Source organism: Megalops cyprinoides, chromosome 19 (assembly GCF_013368585.1).
Source record: "Megalops cyprinoides isolate fMegCyp1 chromosome 19, fMegCyp1.pri, whole genome shotgun sequence".
NCBI classification, from domain to species: Eukaryota; Metazoa; Chordata; class Actinopteri; order Elopiformes; family Megalopidae; genus Megalops; species Megalops cyprinoides.
Genome location: NC_050601.1, coordinates 24457465 through 24477643, shown reverse-complemented (window position 1 = coordinate 24477643; position 20179 = coordinate 24457465). Strand labels below are relative to the sequence as shown.

The following is a 20179-nucleotide window of genomic DNA, read 5'->3' as shown; positions in this document are numbered from 1 at the left end:
TAATTGCCCCTGAAAAATTTTCTTAAACTATTATTACATGAAGTGGTGAAAGTAAGTATTGAATTAAGTGAAAAACTAAGCTCTGCCCCCACAGCTGTACAGTTGAGAACCTCCCACCAATCCGTGAGAGGTTTATGTATGCAGGGGAGTTTGCTCAAGCTTATCATGTCACAAGAACGCATTCCAGATAACTGGAATGAACTAGATAATCAATCACTTTAGTATTCTTAAGGTGTGTCTTATGGTGAAAAAAGTTACCATGTCATTTTAAGTATGAAATGAGATTCATTTAAACTATAAAATAATTGCCAAAAACACAGCCTCTTTATCACCACCCAGTTGTGGTTAGTTGATGTATTGTTAAGAGTCTGGATTACATATTTTAACACAAATTACTACTTTCCCTGCAGTACGTCAGGGACGCGTATTTTTACCCCAGGAACAGCAGTGGGTGTCTTTGTGCATGGGGTTATCACTGCAGCTCAGAGTTTATACGGTTGGGTTAGTTATCAATGAGGAGACTGTAAAGATACAAAAGGTGTCAAAGGCAAAAGTGTTATGATGTCTATCTACGGTTTGAAATCTGCCATCTTCCTTCTCCTTATCACAGCTTTCCATCTATGTCAGGATCGTTCGTCTGGTACACATGCCCCACTTCAGAGGAAAATGCCAGCACAATGTGGAGGCAATACCCCAGGGGGCACTGCAGCTGTGCCCTTGGGCAAGGTACTTAACCCGAATTGCCTCACTAAAAGTCAAGCTGTATAAATGGATGATGTGTAAAAACTGAACTGCAAGTCATATAAGTTGCTCTGGATGATAGTGTTTGCTAAACACAATGTAATGTAATGTATGGGGATGTAGCAGCCCAGGATTGGGGTGTTTCTCAACATAGACCAGCTGCTGAGAGGGACTAATGCTTGAAGATCAGCTTTGCTATGAAGGGCCAGCCAAGGGATAGCATGGCTAGAGACACTTGAATATCTAACCCAGCCACAGATGAAATTCAATCCAACAATCTAACAATCTAATACATTCTAGGTTAACAAATATTGAATTGTTTTTCCTTACCTATATAACATTTCTCATTCTTTATAGCCAGCGCCAAATTCACAGCATACCATGATATTTGCAGAAAACTGCTTGCTTCATATCCTTATGGATGAGGACAAAATGCGAAGCCATACACAAGCTGCTTCAATGTGATTGATAAAACTCTTCAGTGTAAATTTCCTTATTTACTTCAAGAGGAAACATTTGCACACGAGGTAAAGCAATTCCTGGTGTGTTGAAAATATATGTTAAACATGTAATTGATTTCAGCATATTGCTTCATGCTGATTTTTTGCTCATTCCCAGTACTGGAAATGAACAGAGGACATTTTGTCCTGTTGTCCTTCCATTGAAATATATTACTTGTGGAATTACTGTGCCTAATTAAGGCCAAGTTAAAGGATGCTGGTCTTTTGTTGCCTTTTCTTCAGGTAGTGCACCTTTCTTAAAGTTGGGTTGGGGGTCAAATCTGACTAAGGAAATGGCATGAAGAACCCTTTATCAAATGTGATAGTGTATCGAGGAACAGTAGTTTATGCATGATTTCACATTCCCTGCTCTTATCGTCCATCGTTGACATCATGGGTGACTTTCGCAGACGTCTGTTTGTCTTTCCGTTGCCCTCCTGTGCTTGTATGATAGAGGTGTTGTTTTTGGACGCGGACAGTGGTATGTACCTGGAAACCCGGGATACTACAGGTCTAGTTCTGCTTCAGCAACTGCACTCTGGAGCCATTGAGGAAAGGCTTCAGACAATCTCAGTATGAAAGGCACAAAGGGTGGTTCTACTGCATGGCAAATCTCAAGGGGAGTGCTTGGTTGGACCTAGCAATTTTGTAAATTATCCTCCTAAAGGCCTTTAACTTAATGTATGATTGGCATATCCAGCTAAAAACTTTCCCAGAAATTATTTTCCAAAATACTATTTAAATTTTGTCGGAGGTTCAGACTCATCATTTCTTATAGCTAGGAGATAATTGTAAGCTAAAATATTAGCTGCTTGTTTAAATGAGTTCCGGTGCTTTTTATGCATTTTCCTTGCTAATGCACATCACTTTATGAAGCATATAATAATGTCCACAGAAACAACTTATTTCCTGTGTATTCACATTTACAATTAGAAGAACGCATGTTTTAAAAAGTCATAACAAACTGCATGAGAGCTATCAAGAATTTCCAGTCCCTCGTAGTTATAACCACCATATACTTATGCATACAATATACATGTAATTAAAACATCACATTGTTGTTGTTAGTAGTAGTAAGTAGTAGCAGTAGTAATAGTAGTAGTAGTGTGTGGCCAAAATGAAAACAAAACCTCGTTTTGGCTCAAAGCTAGTGTCTGATAAACGAAGAACCCACCAAGGAAAATGTGATTTTTAAAAATAGACCACTACAAACCTGCTTTTTGAAATTTAATTTGAAATTGAGTGCATCATCTATTGTGATGCTCGACAGTATTTGCCTTGATCGTGAAACCATTCCCATATGTGTTTAACCGCTCCTTAGCTTTCAGTTCACGGGGAATACGGGGAAATATGAGACAAAAGTGGAGGCTTGGACACTTGTAACGTTTTTACAAAGGGGTTTTGCTTAAAGTGCTTAAGAGTTTCCCTGCCTGGCTATCCTTTGTCCATGTCCGTTTGCAGTCCTTTTGATCTTATAAAGATAAGGAATAGTATATCTGGAGGTAAAACAGGGTAAATGAAAAGGCATTAGAAATACGACCTTCAACTTTATGGGCGCTTATAGCAACAGAGCTGAACCCACTGACCAGCGCTGACACGGAAAGTTATCGCGAGTTAGTGAGGTATCGGATCATCACATCACAGATGTAATCCGCGGCTGAAAGTATCAAACGTCGCTGAGCTAAATAGTTGATGATAGCGTATACCGCACATGCACAAGGGTACTGGACCAGGTTAAAGTATAATCCGCAAAGGCGATACAAAAATCGATTACTTCAGAATCAACACCGATAACTGGAAACTAGTGATGTGTCGGTCGCGAACGAGCCGATCCCGTCTGAGAGCCGATTTCTTTCTTTTTTTTGTAAATTAATACAAGAGAGAATAATAGGATGATCTTTTCGCCACACTGCTCGGCCACAGGCACTTCATGCACTGACTGAATGTTAGAATTGTAACATACATTTATGCACGAGGACCAGATGCACCATGTTCAGTGTTCGTAGCGAAACGCTAATTTACAACGTTCAATATAAATAAAACGTTCAACAAACACGTGTAATAGTGTTTGATGTTTTTACATTAATGTTTTTATACCAAACTTAATGCAAAACAATGGTATTTTCGGAAATTATAAAGTTTAGTATAATTACATTGAATAATTTGTGATATACATGCACACATACCGAGGTCATTGCTAAATTTGGCTGAATTATAAAAGCCAGAAGTGGTACTAAATGAAGAGCCGTTTGGAAGCCGAAAGAGCCGGCTCATATTGTTCAGCTGAGCCAAAAAGAGAACTAAAAAGAGCCGGAATTCCCATAACTACTGGAAACCCCACTTGTTGGCGCCATAGCCAAAATAAAAATTACGTAATCTCCCAATTGACTCCCAATTGGTTGACCAATTATGGCAGGACTTTGATCTGTTGCTAAGAAACCACCCTTATGTATTACCTCCTTTATGCATAAACCGTTTGAAATGAGCTCGTACAGTTACAAAACTACTGTACATAACTAGCATGTATCCCTGTATATTAATCTTGTATTGGTACATGCTCAATCATTTTCAGATTCATTTGACTATAGGATGTACAGTATAACATCCTTACATGTAATCAAAAATTTATGTCAAAATTTGGTGAGATGAGGTGAAATGTAAAATCCAAAATTCATATGTTTTGCAATAAAATGTGACATATACTACCGTATATAAATTATTGTCACTTTCAGATATGGATTTATAGAGTATTTTGTTGCGGTTGGTGTAGACATATATTCAAAAGACTCACCTGAAAACAGAACTATGTTTTTAAAATGCATTTAATTTTTAACATTTATCCTGCTTTTTAGGTGGGAAGATCTAACTGCCATTAGTAATTTAACTAAGGAGTAGGCCTATAAAATCTAATCCATTTAATTGATTTAACCTCTGATTGATCTAATCATTACTTTAAAAAGTGTTACTCGCCGGAGTGCTTAGACATTAACACGATATTGATTATATTAATCACAATATAATCAAGATATCAATCGTGATATCGGTTATCGCCGAGATCGTGCATGGTGTGATTGATACAAACTGAAAAAACGTACCCGTAGGAAATGCGTCATAGCGGTTGGATTTACATTTTAGTAAGTTATTTTGATACATTTTTAATACATTGTTGATTAACATAAAAGCACACAAAAGCTGTAGAAGTTCATCTTTGTGACACATTTTCAAGCCTATGCAAAAAGCGGAACCAAACCACTTATTTCAATTAACTTGTCTTCAGCAATGGGCCCTGTTTTAAATGCTAATTCTTTTTTCCTTTTTTGGTAAAATACTTAATTATGATATCGTGTGGCACGACAAGAGCGCGCATTCTCTCGATCTGCTGGTGGTTGTAATGGCTATAGTAAACAACCAAAAACCAAGAACAATCCAAGATGAATCAGAACAACGACTGACTAAACCGAGACGAAGTGATTATCAGCATATAGACTGCTCCCACAACCCAGTTTACTACGAGGAGGTCAACCAATGTCTCAGTTATCGCGTGCTATGTACCGCGATCTGCAAAGTTAAGTGGACATAAGGTGAGTGGAAAACTTTGCAGGTGCTATTTCAGCAGCTGCTGACAAAATTGCTCACTATTGCACGCGGTCCGAGCCAAAAACAACACTCGCTACAGCAAAACTCAAAGAACTATGGTTGCTGATAATGACATGTTCCGAGTAATGGTGTTGACAAGCGTGAATATTTTGAGATGGGCCAAAACAACCACGAAACAAATCTGTTTCTCATTTCAGAAAAGTTGGGGCAGGCCCAGGACATTGCAAATTTAACAGTTTCAAGTAGGTTGGGTAGTAGAGTTATTTCAGAAGTGCAACTGTAGTGATTGACCGGCATGTCAGTCTTTCCAATTAGCAAAGCAGTGCACTATTTTTGGTAATTATGCAGATGGTTTTATCGCTATTTGAAAAAAAATGATGTTGTAATTTACTGTAAATGCCATTCATTGGCATTCCATTTGGAAAAGAATTTGCTGAGAATCTTTTTCTTTTCCTTTATGCATTTCGTTTGGAATTGATTTTGCTGAGGATTTTTCTTTTCGTTTATTTAATATTTGATAATGTTTATCAAAGTTGTATTTATGGTATTTTTTCTTGAATGATTAAATTTGTCACTGCTAATGCTTTCATACTTTCCTAGATTATTTGCTTTCGCGGGACTTGATTTTTTTTTACATATTAGATGCTTTTGCTGCTGTTTCAAGAGTGCCCCACTTCGTGTTGCACTCTACGCAAACATGAGATTGCACATTGGTCTCCATTGACCCGCCCGTGCATTTCCCACATTGTATCACACTCAATAATTGCTCTATGTGCAGTTCATAAAATTACCACCAAGTGGCAGTAGAGTACTGTGAATAACACGCACTTGACGCTTGACCTCGCAGCTACAGTGCGCCTCTCTCCTTGGAGCGTGCAGTATGGTGGAGATAGTAAAGACTCTAGGATGCGTAGTCTGGTGAAATGATCATATATTCCACCAACTACTTAACAGACTAGTTCTGGTGAGGTTTTGGGAGAAATACAATACCTTTTTACAATAAAGTGTTCAGCTGAGTACCTCCTGCCTTTAAACTAAAATAATGGATAATAACTGAATTGGATCAAAAATACACGATCCACTGTACTCCTTCAAGGTGTTATTTCCATTTCGTTTCCTGGTACGACACCATGTTTTCTAACGTCAGGTGCGTAACTCCATGGCAAATAGTCATTCATTTCCACTTGTAATAATGGATTCATTTTGTTTTTGATCTCTCTGTTATTCGAGTGTAATACTGTATCGGCGAACTCTTCTTGACAATATTTTCGCCCCCCTTCCACTGGGTGGCAATCAAGCAAGTCCTTTCAATTCAAAATTTGCTTATTTGTTTTCAATTGTCATACTGTCTTCATTTATAATTTCGACGTTAATTTTAACAGACTGAATACCGGGCACACGTTTGTCGTGTTATACCTGTCAGATCGTTCTGGTCATTTGTGCGTTATGCAGTTCCCTTGATGCAGCCCCCTTTTTTCATTACTTCCACTCATGTTTGCTGAAAATGATCTCTGTTTATCGTTTTTGTGTAAATTGTGTAAAAGTGGTTTGTGACAGAAATTAGTATGGACATTGGATTGTTGTGTTATAAACGGTCACGCAATAATCAACCAAAGACGCACACTGCATAGTATGAATGTATATTTTCAACCCATTCCAGTCCACTCAATCGAATAAAGTTTGTTTGTGTATGTAATAATAACAGTGGCCTCGGAGGATAGCTCTTTAAGTCTCGCAATACGCAACAAAAACAGCAATATAAAAATAAGAACGGTGACAATGATAGTATATTATTACTATTACCATTGCAACTACTGTTAATGATGATTATTTATTGTTGTGTTTGTTGTTATTATCATAATAAACATTACTACGATGACTAGGGCACTACTGCTAACATTACTTTTCCAGTCTCGTTTTAGTTGGGTATAAATTCCCTGTTATCTCCACTTTCACGGACCCCAGCCAAATAGATCGTGGAAAGACTGCAATTTGCATCTGAGAAATGAGTTAGACCTTAAATCCCCCTGCATGGCTGAATTTATTGGAGGTAATGTTAGGGCATTGCAAAAATGTCTTGATATGGGTAGGTCCAAATCCCATAAGATTGTGTTTGTTTAACGATTAGTTTTTAAGCGGCCAAGGCTTCGAGAACGTGTACACGCGGTACGCCCTTTAAAGAATTTTGACATCCACGTTTTCCAACCCAAAGTAAGGCGTACTCATCTCATGAATATTCATGATGGCTCATAAATACAGAATTAGAACAACCACTGTTATACGGAACTATCGCATGTCACAGCCTGCAATAATAGCTGCCATACAGGGAAGTGGATACCACTTCCTGCCCCGTAAATCGCAGTAATACCCAGCACGGTGTCCATCGTAGCTGAAATGTGCTGTTAGGACAGGGGAACATAGGTGCCGTTTTGTTGTTAGGAATAAACATCGATTCGTCAAAGTGCAAAAGTACGTCTCGGCTGACCACTCAGTTGCTCAACACTAACGCGCTAGCAAAACAAAAAGGCTAGCAGGCTAGCTATCTATGCCGATAGCTTGATAGGTAGCAGCAGCGGATCAGATATTAGATACTGTAGTTTTGCGATCTACAATGTTCCCAACACGGGCCAGCAGCTAGGTTCGCGTCTGATGAAGCTTTTCGCGGGGGATCTTACAACTTCTAAAACTTGGAGGAGACGTCGGACCAAGGCAGAAAAATGAAGAAACAGTTCAATCGCATGAAACAACTCGCCAACCAAACAGTAGGGAGGCAAGTACAATTTTTTCTTTCCAAATTCGCCTCGGGAGTCTTTCTCAGATTTTATGCAATACTTTTTGATGTTGTCGGGAGAGTCCTCGTCCCAGGTTGCACTGTAGTACACAGGAACTCAGCTCGGCCTTGGTTATAGTCGACGAATTGCATTGTATTTTTGGGCAGAGTTAGAGATAAAAAAAACGTGTTTTAGTACTACGTGTTTGGGCACGTAAAATTTCTGCTGTCACACAGTTCTATACTCGCTGAATACATGCATGCTGTGGCATGTTTTAGTGAATTTGTCATTTGTTAAAAGTAATGTTTCCTATGACCAACGTTATAAGCTAATAACATCTGATAATGACGAAAGAATGTACTATAAGTATTTTTTTCCTAGCTGCAACGAGTTATGTTCTTTCTACAACACGAAGATGGAGCTCAGTTAAAGATACAGGCTAATTATTAGCTATAGAAATGGCCAAAGTAAGTGTTTAATGGTAACTACTGTCATGTTTCGTCACGTTTCCAGACGGGTTGCCCCACGGCCAGAAAAATGGATTAAACGCTCTATGCGTTCCTGTCCCATACGGCTGCATTGAATGTGCCTTTTGGTATAGGCTATTTGTATAATACACGTACATAGGTGGTTTTATGTATGTATATTGCTTCAGCCATCGTTATTGAGGCACCAGTGGGTGATGGAGAGGCAGCTGGGTTTGGATCCAGAAGGTTGCAGGTTCGCAGTCGGAATTAATCACTACTCTTGTAGAGTACCCTTCACTAAAGTTAGTAGTCTGATCGACTTTCATGGAAGTCTGGCTGCATGAATACTATACATACTTTTAATATTGTATAAGTCGTTAGGTCTATAAATAAATACTACAAATAACAAATAAAACTACAAATTAAGGAAATCTTGTGACACATTTTTGGGCCGAGAGTTCACAGGTGTCATTAAATATTTGCGGAGTTTCCCTGGAAAGTTCTGACCGCAGTTAAAGCCGCTGCATCTTCACGTGGTTAAACGTCTTAGTTCCTGTTTGTCGGCAACAGCATTGTCAGGTTATCTAGTAGCCTAATTATCAATACAAACATATTCAATTAAAACCTTAAAGACCCTTTCAGATATATTCCACGTGTGGCTGGACGTTAGTCATTTGAACGGTTGTAATTGTGTGCGCAGAAAACTCGTGTAAATTTTGAAAGACGATTTGATCTGACTGTCGCGATGTCAAAACCCAGTTCCACTGCAAGTGGACCCCGCCCCCTCATTGATCTGCCACAGTGGTAACCCTGTTCGACAGAATCAAAATTCAAACCCACCCTGTAGCCGTACTAGTTAATGAAACGACATATTTAGAGCCATTTGTGGCTTTAAAGTAAGTAACAAAGGTTCCTCTCTGTACATTTAGTATAGGGGGGGAAATAGCGGGACGTATTTACGTATAGCAGGATTTAAGTAATGAAATATGTATTTGTCACACATGAATATTTTGAAAGAATTCAGAGGTTTACATTGATGAGGTCACACAGCCGCAGCCGTGTTCTGGAGTTTTCTACCCAGTGATAGCTCAGAATGATGCAACACATTCCATGAACGTTTAAATGAAGAGAATCCTTTCCGCAGTTGCACAGATCCTCCTACTCTCTGCGCTTAGATTACTTTCCAGTGGAAAAGAGGTGGGCCCCCTTACAGATTTCCAGAATTTAAGGGGGGAGAAGAGCGTGCTTGTTCTGTTCCCATTATTGTGGCTGTACCCTTTAACCCGGGAGTGGCCATGAATGTACAGTATTACCGCACTGGGTTGGCCGGAGTTTTGAAATGGAGAAATTAAGCGCGGGGCCTAAGGTCTGCGCGCCGACAACACAGAGGGAGAAGTCTTAAAGACAAAATGAGGACTTCCACTCCCTCGTCTGCCTTGCATTCCGAACATTGTGATTGTAAATTGCATCCGAACAGGCGATCGCTCAGACGCTAATTAGTGAAACACGCCAACGAAATTACAATGGGAAGCGTGGACAGGGGTTGGGCTCCTGATTCACAGTTATTATTTAACACTTGCGTATCATTTCAATATGAAAATAATTTCAGATGTTCTGGAAAAACAAATCCACTGGAAGTCCATTTAGTCAACTGTATCAAGCACACAACCCGCTACAGTGTCGTCGTCCTCGTCGTCCCATATAACACATGTAGGTTTGATAGTGTGGTTTAGGAGTGAAGTATCGCTTGTAATCATAAGGTAGCCAGACAGTCATGTGAAATAAGAATTTTCTGGGCTTAAAATAAACAAAAAAGTGGTGGAGTTTCATTACAGTCAATGCTCTTCACTGTCCGCTGTGCTCTCTGCTCTGAGATCACCCGAGCTGGGGCTCGACTTTCTGTTGCGTGGCTTAGTGATTTCCACCCTGTTTGGCCTGAGATCTACTCCTTGTTGGTAGGCCAAAGCGATGACCTGCCCCCTGAAACCGCGTGCCGGCATGCTGCGTAGACCACAAGAGAACTGTGACTACCTTAAACACGTCGTCAACCTGGGGAGTTTGGTTAGGGAGCCACGTTAAGGAGTAACCCAGGAGACAGTGGGCGTCTGCCTCTTCACTCTGACAAACACCGTGAGTGTGTCTGCCTGTAGAAAACACACGCTTCGAATCCTTACCGCCTGTGTTTTCTCCTTTGTGTCAGAATATTTAGTTTGTACATTTAGATTCCAGAGTCATAGAAGCTACAGGAACCATTAGATGTGTGGTAATGCTGTAGGGCCAGTGTTTCTCAATCCTACTCCTGGAGGCCCCCTGTCCTACATATCATCTGTCTATCCTTGCTCCAAACACACCTGACTGAAATTAGTGATTAAATCAGGTGTGATCAGCTAGTCAAAAGTGCCACTGATGAGTTCAGTTAGGTGGGTAGAGCAGGGAAAGATGGAAAATGTGCAGAGCGGGGTGGCCCCAGGAGCAGGATTGAGAATCAGTGCTGTAGGCTATTACTGTGAGGCCTCCAGGCGGGACTTAGAGTTGTACAGACCCTTGGGAGGGTCGCGGTTTAATGAGTATTTAAACATGGCTGCAGTCTATGGAAGGACTGCAGGTGTGGTTAAAGTGTAGTTAACCCGTGGCAAAGCAGGAGCCATAATGCAGAATGCAGACCTGAGTCAACACGGAGTGGGGGGGTGGGGGGGGGGTTGCACTGGGAATGGCTAGGTCTTGGTGTTCCGCTACAAGGGGGGAGGAGAGGCTGCTGCTCTGAGGGAATTCGGGCTCTTTATCACCAAAATAGGAAGCTGAGGGCAGAGGACAAGGTGGATATCTGAGGGGGACTTGGTGAGGGAAGGAGCAGCAGGGGGTGCATTCCTTGATTCTTTAATCAATTACCTGTCATCGCTCTCTTAATACTTTGTATAACGAAACATTTATTGCCTCTCAGTTTCCCCTGTGTAGTGTTGAGACGTTTGCCTTCAGTTGCAAACGGAAGCATGGCGTTCATTTAAAGTTTGAGCAGGAATCAGTTTGGATGCTTTTTTTTTGATATCGTGTCAGGTGACAAGTTCAGTTCAACTTCAAAGCAAATTGTGGTCCAGCTGTGCAATACTCAAAACTGGCTCTCAGCACCATACTTGGTTGCATAATTAATACATTTAAAGCAAGATAGTTCCACCAGAGAGGAAGACACCATAAACGAGGAGCCACTGTACACTGCTCTGCTGAACAGTGCAGTACTTGAATATTTTCCCATTAACAGTCTCTGTAACCTATTCCCCATGTGTGAGGGTGTCCTGTGTGCTTTGTGGGACGTGTCAGTTAATTGCATTTGTTGAAAGGACTGATGTGTCGCATGTAGATGAATTCTCTGAAGTGAGTTTATGAACTCCGTGGATCTGAACACATGATCCCATGTAATCATAACTCCCGTTCACATTAAAGTGGTTACAGCCAGGCGCTGTGTGTAATTGCCAGAGGCCTATTTCTGAGGTCGAGCCTGCGCTCTGCTCTGGAGCTCGGGCAGCGATACGGGAGAACGGGCCGTTAGAGAGGCTGGTGCTTCACGCGGGATGCCTCTGCAGGTGATCTCCCTTCAGTGCCAGTCTGATGTTGGTGGGAGTCCGAAAACGACAGGACCGTGACCTCCTGCGTCAGTTCACTGTGCGGCCCGTGTAATGGAATAGGCCCGGGTATCGGGGTTCTCCGATTTCAGCTGACGCGGCCTCATCCCTCCAGCTTCTGCACGCAATCCCTGGTGGGGGGGTGTTTGAGCACCAGCAAACCACCCTGTCCTCTCTGTAAGGGAATGATGGGTAAGGGCAGGGCGGAAGTGCGCTTCCTTACCCATTGTCCTGCCTCCTCAGGGGGTATGTTGGGAATGTCGTTCATGTCTGTGAAATTCGAGAACCCGTTCGACATCCTCCTTCCCTCTGCTAAAGACAACCTCAAGAGCACCCGAGGTTTCCAGTAAGTAGGCGCTCCTCGTTATTCTGATGCAGTTTCCTGGTTGAAATTGAGTTGTGACAAAGATAGACCAGCAGCACCTCGCCTGATAGATGTGGGTTCAGCAGTTGATTTAAGGTTGAACTGAAGTTGTGATGCAACTTACAGCATCATTACAGCAATCTAGTGATTTGTGTGTTTGAGTGAGGACAAGCATTCTCTTCATTTTGCCTACTGGATGTTGAATATGTTAGATATAGAATGTGTTGTGTGTGGCTTGTCCTCAGGTTCTGTGCATTAGCAGTGGTGCTCCAAACAGCAAAAACTAGAGCATTCAAATGGTCACCTTGGACTTTCTCAGAAAACAAAAAACAAACCTGTATCCATATCACAGTTATCATTGAGGCTGTGCATCCGATTACACAGTGATCATTGTGTATCATCAAATGACTGAAACTCATTTGTGGGTTTTTGGTATCTCACATTTGCTGAATCATTTTGAAAGATACAGACAGCTTTTCTTTGACAGACAATCAGCAGATTTATTATTTAATATCCAAATGTGTTTAAAAGGTGGTTAAAATCAGATGTGTATTCTCCATAAAAAGTCACAAGCTTTTCAAAATAAATTCCAGGGAAAGTGGCCCTTGCAAGGCTTATTTAACAGTATGGCAGGTGTGTCCAACCAGACACTTTCCCAGGGACCTCATTCAGTTCAGAATCATGGGTACCTGTCAGTGGGCCAAGGCTGCATTGCAGGCTTATGAAGCGATTTACAGGACTAAGCCCTTTTTAGGCCCGACGAATCGATCCTTCAGAGGAGCGGTTCATCGGTGAGACAGGGCTTCCGGGACGTTCCCTGCTGGCTCAGCTCTTGCATTGTGCCGATGCTGCGCTCCCATTTCATCACCCTCTCTGTCCAGACTCTAGCCCCTTTCAGACATGCACTGCGACCCTGAACTTAGCTAGACATAATACTTCAACTCGCGAATACTTTTCATGAACTCGTCAATACTTTTCACTCGTGAGAATGAAAGTGGCGTCTAACTGGAAAATACCACAAGGAAATCTGGACGTTTGTAAACTTGCAATGATTTCACGCGACCAGGTAACATACTACAAATGTAATCATTAATGATCATATACTGGGTACTACCCTGAAAAACAGCATGCAGTATACAGTATATACTTGTGTAGTACGCAGTACACAGTATGCGGTAGGCGGTTTCGAATACAGCCACTGCGATTTCTGCAGCGTTTTTGCGTCATGTCCTGCCTCCTGCACGCTCTACCCAGGTGCCACCCCTTGCCTAAACCAAACGGAGTATTTCCAGTAGGTGAGAACGCGTCTGACACAGACGATCTCCTGTTGTGTGCTACATGTGTGAAAGGGCAACTCTGGACAATGTCCGGACCTGATTCTCCGGACAGTGTCCGGAGTTCATATGTGAAAATGGCTTCTGTCTCCCAAAAGCCACCCCCTCTGACCGCTGGCCTCCAGTAAGATCATAGAGAATTAAATCAATCAACCAATCAGTCTGTCACTTGGCACATATGGATCGAGGGGAAGGGGGCGGCAGTTGTTCAGAAACTGATGCACTTCTACCAGTGCAGGTGACAATCGCGTAGATTTGACCCCTTGCCTCAGGTCAAGGTCTAAGGTTTTCTGGGTGCTTGCCATCTTGTTGGGAAGTACTCATTATCTCTTAGGTCGTAAGAGGTCTCCTGGAGCTTTCTTCTCACGTTATAGATTCTTCCAGCTGATGAACAGTGTGTCTCCTACTGAAGCAGCAAAAATGCAGAGGGAGACCCCGACTGGCTCTTCCGCTGACACTAATCTGTGTCACAGGGTTACGGCGGTGTTCCAACTCCTCATGACCGCTCGGTGTAATTTTAGTCCAGGGAAAGGACAAATGTTTTCCTCCTCTGTGTCAATACTGGCATCACAACCACTCCTGGAAAGAGAAAGGGGAAGTGTTTGTGTTTTGGGCCGTCCTGCAGACTGGGAGGAGGAGGGGGGGGGGGTGTAGAGAGTCACTGCCTCCTCCTCCACTCTCTACCCCTGCACCGATGACAAGTCTATGTGTCAGACATCAACAGCTCCCTCCACCCCCTGCCCCCTCCCTCCTCTGCTCCTTCCCTGCTGTTGCCATAACAAACAGTGCGGAATGCGGAGAACAGGAAGTGCATTCTCCAGCAGGGGGAACGTCCTCCTGGCTCGGGGACGGGAGGAGAGGCAGGGGCGCCACCGACGCGTGCTAACGTGCGCTAACGTGTGAGGGAATGCCACGAGAGGGGCTATGGGTGGGGTCCGTCACAGTGTCAGACTGAAACCGTGCGCAACAAAAGGAAGGTTTTTCAACACAAAGAGAGTGTGGGTAAAATGTACAGCAGCAAAGATGCTAACTGCGTCCATTGTTTCTCCCTTTGGGGAGCAGTCTTGTCTCTGGAAACATTCCAAGTGACACAGAAATCCAGACCAACAGCAAGAGAAGAGGATGGATATTAGGGATGGCCAGTGGTATACATGTAGAGCACATTGCTTTTGTGCAGGGGGGTAATCGGGGTTGCTTGAGATGTCTCCAAGGGTGAATACAGATACGAAATTCCATAATGCAGTAACTTAATGCTTGATTAATTGCTTAGTATATCCATGTGTTTTTGTCAGTGGTATGTTTTCAAATGTTATGGGATGACTCATACTTTTATGTTCAAACTGAATTTTGACTCACCGGTACACGTCTTTGAATGTCATCATCTCATTCGACCTCAACCCTCAAGCTTGCAATGCACACTGTATTATATTACTGCATTATTGTCTTTTAGCAGACACTTAACCAGAGCAACTTACGTAGGTTACAGTTTTATACATTTATATTTATACAGCTGGATATATTTACTGATGCGATTGTGGGTTAAGAACCTTGCCCAGGAGTGCAACTGCAGTGCCCCAACAGGGAATCGAGCCAGGAACCTTTCGGTTACAAGCCCCGCTCCTTACCACTACACCACACTGCTACACTGAGGATGACGATGGCTCCCATTGTGGTGGGGCACAGGGTGCCAACAGCGGTCCAATGAGCGAGCTCATTGCTAGCAAATGGCAAATCAGTCCTTTTCTTACATGTTTCAGCTGAATTGAACTGATCAAACATTGTTATAGTTGTATGTCACCGCAGTAGCAGCACACATTTGTCTTAAGAAAACACAACCCTACTTGATCACCAATAACCAAACTTTTGAAGAAATGTTCGTTGTGCGGTCTCTTGGTGGGTTAGGTGTGATACGACGTGGCAGGACTGGCTGTGGCCTGCAGTATGCAGTAAGGGAGAGGCGTTGCATCAGGGCCCTGCATTATATTCAGAGGGTTTATGCTGTATCATACCGTCGGCAGATTAGCAGCATGCTCTGAATAAGCCTCTAATCTTATTTCCCCGTCATTTTTGTCCTTGAACCATTTCAGCGTGAAGTCTTTGGCCAAATGTATCGGCAAAGACTTAATGTCGGTATGCATTAAAGACGTGGTCTGTGTATCCGACCGCATGGGGGAGGGGGCAGTTGGGGTTTAGGGGTGATAGCCTCACTGGAGGATTATCCGCAGAGTTATAGGTGAAATGGCCAGGCCGTGTTTGAGTCCTGGCTCGCTGTCCCATGGCAAACCTGGGCATCCCCAGAGCTGTGGAACGGGGGAGCTTAGGGTGCAAATTTGCATTTTTGAAAATCGGCACATAACGTTGCAGAAAAACTGACATTAAAATATAACAGGAATGCGAATTTTAATGTGATGGAGTGCATTTATATTAAATAACATATCAATTATTGCCTCTTTTGTGTACGAATATATGCAATTTTGGAGCAAAAATGAAAATGAAAAAATTAATTACAATGTACAGTATTCATTATTATTGTAGTAATGTTATAATGCATTATGTAATATGTACGTAAACATATGTGAACTCATGTGAAAACGTGAGTAACTGATATTTGCGTAGACTCAGTCCCTTGAAGGAAGGGTGGGCCTGAGAGAGATCCTACTGGGAATGGGGACAGTTAAATGATACAGGTTGTACAGCATGTTTCTGGACCGTGGAAGGACGCTTGCTTGTATCTATAGGAAATGGACACGGAGCAGAAGTGCCACATGCATATAAAGAACCAGATTGCAGTCTGTCAAGCACCAGTACTGCCCTCTTGGCCACCACAGGACCTCAGAAGAATATATATTCATAATAATTTAAATATGTATTCTATGGACTATAGTACATTCAGTTTATATTAAAAGGTGTAGGTACCTATGTTTTATTTTCTGTGGACGTGTAAGTAATGGCAAGTTTTCCTTTGAAAACTGCTCTCTGCTATACGAGCAGCACACCCGAGGACGGCCCAGGATTGAGGAATGGCCTAAATGCTGTCCTCGGCTCTGTGGGTCCGGTGCACAGCCGATGCTACAGCGCGCACTTGCTGGGTGGAACGCTTTTATCAGCCTGCTCCGAGTAAACCCCTCCCACCCCAGATACAGTTGCCATAACGGCAAGCGTTTATAAAGCGGCGCTGTGTGAATCATGGCAGAGGTATGAGCCGGGAGAGAACGGAGCTGAGAGAGAGCGGAGGTGCGCGGTAGCTGTGTCTGGGCAACACCGTGAGTCAGAGATACGACCTGTGGCCTTTTCCGAGCTGCGGAGTCAGGCTGAGCCTCAGGTGGAATGGGGGGGGGGTGTGTGTGTGTTCCATCTAACTGCAGCGGGGCTGTGGTGTTAACTTTGAGTAACAAAGCTAAGTGGCTGTTATTTTCTCTAGTTCTTGTCCATGGTGGGGAGTGAGGTGGCCGCTGAAATGCATGAAAAATATTCTGAAAGGAAAATAAAATGAATCCTTACTGAAATTCATTAAAAATTAAGGACAAACTGTCTGCAATTATTTCCTTATTTTCTCCCTCAGTGCAGTGGAAGGTTTGGGGGTACAACATTTTTGTGTAAGAACATACACAACATTAAAATAACATACACAACATTAAAATAACACTTACACAAATTTATGATTCAAAGCTATGGACAAACTGCAGATTTTGAACCCTGAACCTGTGCCTTTTGTGTTGATTTTAAAAAAGTACAAAATTGTTTCTGTAGTGATCTGGCAGGGGGGGGGGTTTGAATAGCACCTTGTTCCGCCCTGATAGGTTATCTACCTGTTGATCACAGAGGCAGCTGAGCGAGCTCGGTCTCTGGGTTCTCTGGAATTCCTGTCATTATTGTAGACATGGTGTGGGTTTTTCCATGTTTTCTGGAGGGGTTTGCTCGGCAGGTTTGGCCCTGCTTGACAGGAATGCCATCCTGTCAGGCTGGGAAGTGTTCACTCTTCACCCAGCCATGAGTAAGGTCTGTGTTGCAAACAACCAGTCTTATCACCTCTTTTTTATCTTTCGTTCGCAGGGCCGAGAAAACAGAAGTCCTCAGCGATGACCTTCTACAGGTGACTGCATTTTCTGTTTGTGCTTCTGTAATCGGCCCGCATCATAAATCATAACGGCTGTCAGTTATGTTTTATTTTCATGTGTGATGTTACATTGTTGTCATTTAGTAGGTGCTCTTAGCTAGAGGGGCTTACACTTTTATCCATCTACACAGCTGGATACTTACTGACGCAGTTGTTGATTAAGTACCTCGCTCAAGGATACAACAGCAGTGTAGGGAATCAAGCCAATAACCTTGCGCTTATGAGCTCTGCCCCTCACCATTATGCCACGCTGCTGGTAAGGAGGAGTGGGGGGTCTTTGGAGGGGAGGGGGGGGGGTCTCTGGAGGGGAGGGGAGAGGGGTCTCTCGCAGAGGTGTCAACATTTTAACAGATGATTTATACCTTCTTAATCCCAGATTCATTATTCATTATTCAGTGATTCAATAATTCAATAATTCTCACTGCAATACACTATTCTAAGTTAAGGACAAAGTGCTGCAATGGGGAGATTGAATGCACTGAAGGCCAGAATGCGCTGGCCAGATCAGGTTTGGCTTAAAATAGAGGCTCCTTCTTCATCTTGTGGCAGATCTCAATGGCCGTTATTATTCAGGTGAGCTGGTCCAGGAAAAGAGCTGTCACAAAACACATTGTTTTTCTGTTGTTTTTTTTTTAAAGCTTTGTCACGTGCCGTCTCTCTGTCATGAATTCCAGACCAGCTTTTGTTACCCACAGAAATAAAGCAGGCTAGACAACACCACACAGGGGTGGAGTCACACTGTCAGGAATCTGCTGTTGTGTGATGTCACAAAGATGAGACAAAAAAGCCATTTTTCTCAGTCCGGCTCCTCTTCTATGTCAGTGCTGTTCTTCTCTTTCTTTTATTTCTTCTTCAACGTGGGAATTGATCTTGCCTGTGCTGCCTGCAGCCCACTGTATATTTTGAAGCTACACCTCTGGGGTTTCCCCTTTAAACTAATAATGTATTTTTAGCTACAGTGCAAAACAGTCGCACATAGTGTGGGAAACCCTGCGTTTCCGAACCTAGTACTGTGTTTTTGTGGCTTAAGTGCTTAAAGACCAAATACAGTTATGACCCACAGGCAGCAATGTGAAAGTCAACACAACCCCAATACATACATTGTAGAGACATTTTGAGATTATAGCTAAAGGAGAGGGCTCCTCCTCAGTGCACACGTAATTTTGGTTTACACTACAAGGAGCTGTGCTTTGAACTGTAGCTTGAATGACCATAGAACTGGTGCTGTAATGCGGTCATGAGATCTACCTTGTACTGCTCACCTGGCTTCAGCAAAGCTGCGGTGTGAAGTCATCCGAGCGCAGCTGACCATGACGACCGTGCCTTTGGTGCGGTCAGGACGTCAGTGGGAGTTTCGAGGGCGGAGACCTGATAGCGCAGAACCGGTGGGAGTCGTGATGGGCGAGGGCCGCTAGCGTAGACCCTGCCGCATGCCTCCGTCCGCTTGCAGGCACACTGCAGGACTGGCTCACAGACACTGCAGCTATTCAGAGCATTTGGCTCCGGGCGACTGGCCCTCCATGCCTCCCATTCCACATAGGTGCATGTAAATTCTCTCTGCTTTCATCTGAGAGTATAGCTTGAGGGTTTGTCGTACTCCCTCAACTCGTCGAACTCCCACATGCAAACGGACTGACACAAATTTGTTTACGGGCAGCTGTGCTGGCCCGGCGGCACAGCCCAGCAGCTGGGGAACTGGGTCTGTCAGAGAAGGATCACAGGTTCAGTGACCCGATCCTGGTCACGATAACTATACAGCTGTGGTGCGCTTGAACAACACACTAAACTTGCCTCACTTCAGTATGTACTCAGCTGTGTGGAAAGTGGAAACTGTAAGCCATATGCGTTGCCCTTGATAAGCATGTATGCCGAGGAAAAAAAAATTAATATCAAAAAGACATCCACCTTTCTCACACACGGGTGAACGTTTGTCTTACTGAATAGGTCTTCGGTGAGCTGTTTGCCTGTGGCCCAGCTTCAGGCACGGAACAGTGCGGAAAGGCCTACGGCTCGTGTGCGTAGCAGGTTGCAGCACTGGCCACCCTCAGGCAGTATCAGCTTTTTGAAGCGTGCACTCACCACACACGGCTTTGAGCGAGTAAAGGCACGTCTGCTGACAAATCCCAGCACCCACTGTGCCCGCGCGCTTCTGTTGGTCAGCCGTCGGTCAGCGGTCAGGCCACTGTTGGCCCACCGTCATCCTCCCTCAACTGAGAGGGTGGCACGGTGCCCACCCCACCTCCCGTTCCCCTTTGGCAAAGGGGGCGAGGGCTGTCCCCACCCAGATTTCGTGGCCACTGTTACTGCAGCACTTTAAAAGGGAAGGCACGGGTTAGAGGAAGGGGGGCGGAGCCTGCGCACTGGCTTGCTCCGGTGCCAGGTGCCGGCATCCTGGACCACGCCCCGATGGAAAGGGAAGCGGAGGGGCCTTTTCTGGCACGGCGCACGAGTCCATTATCTCCGGCTCCGGAGTGTGGAATCCCTGGCCCTGCCTGGCTGTTTTTGAAGTGCGTCAGCAGCGGTGTGTAGATTTTTCCCCCTCTGACGCACTTCCTCGTGAGCGTGCAGATGTTCCCCGGTTGTGTTTTTTTCCTGATGGGAGAATGCTGCCGTGTCACACACCGGGAACAGCCAATTCCACTCTCCAGGCGAAGCCGCAAGTCGCCACAGA

At 43.7% G+C, this 20179-nt stretch overlaps 1 protein-coding gene across 2 annotated transcripts in view; it reads left to right on the top strand.

Moving 5' to 3' along the window:
• The first annotated feature begins 7149 nt into the window (after nucleotides 1-7149).
• Nucleotides 7150-20179, top strand: part of arhgap17b (Rho GTPase activating protein 17b) — a 37604-nt gene continuing 24574 nt past the window's right edge. For both annotated transcript variants that reach the window (XM_036552657.1, XM_036552658.1), the window contains exons 1-2: nucleotides 7150-7608; nucleotides 17445-17484. In XM_036552657.1, coding sequence (XP_036408550.1) covers nucleotides 7556-7608; nucleotides 17445-17484 — 93 coding nt within the window. In that variant the 5' untranslated portion in view covers nucleotides 7150-7555. The remainder of the gene's footprint in view (nucleotides 7609-17444; nucleotides 17485-20179) is intronic.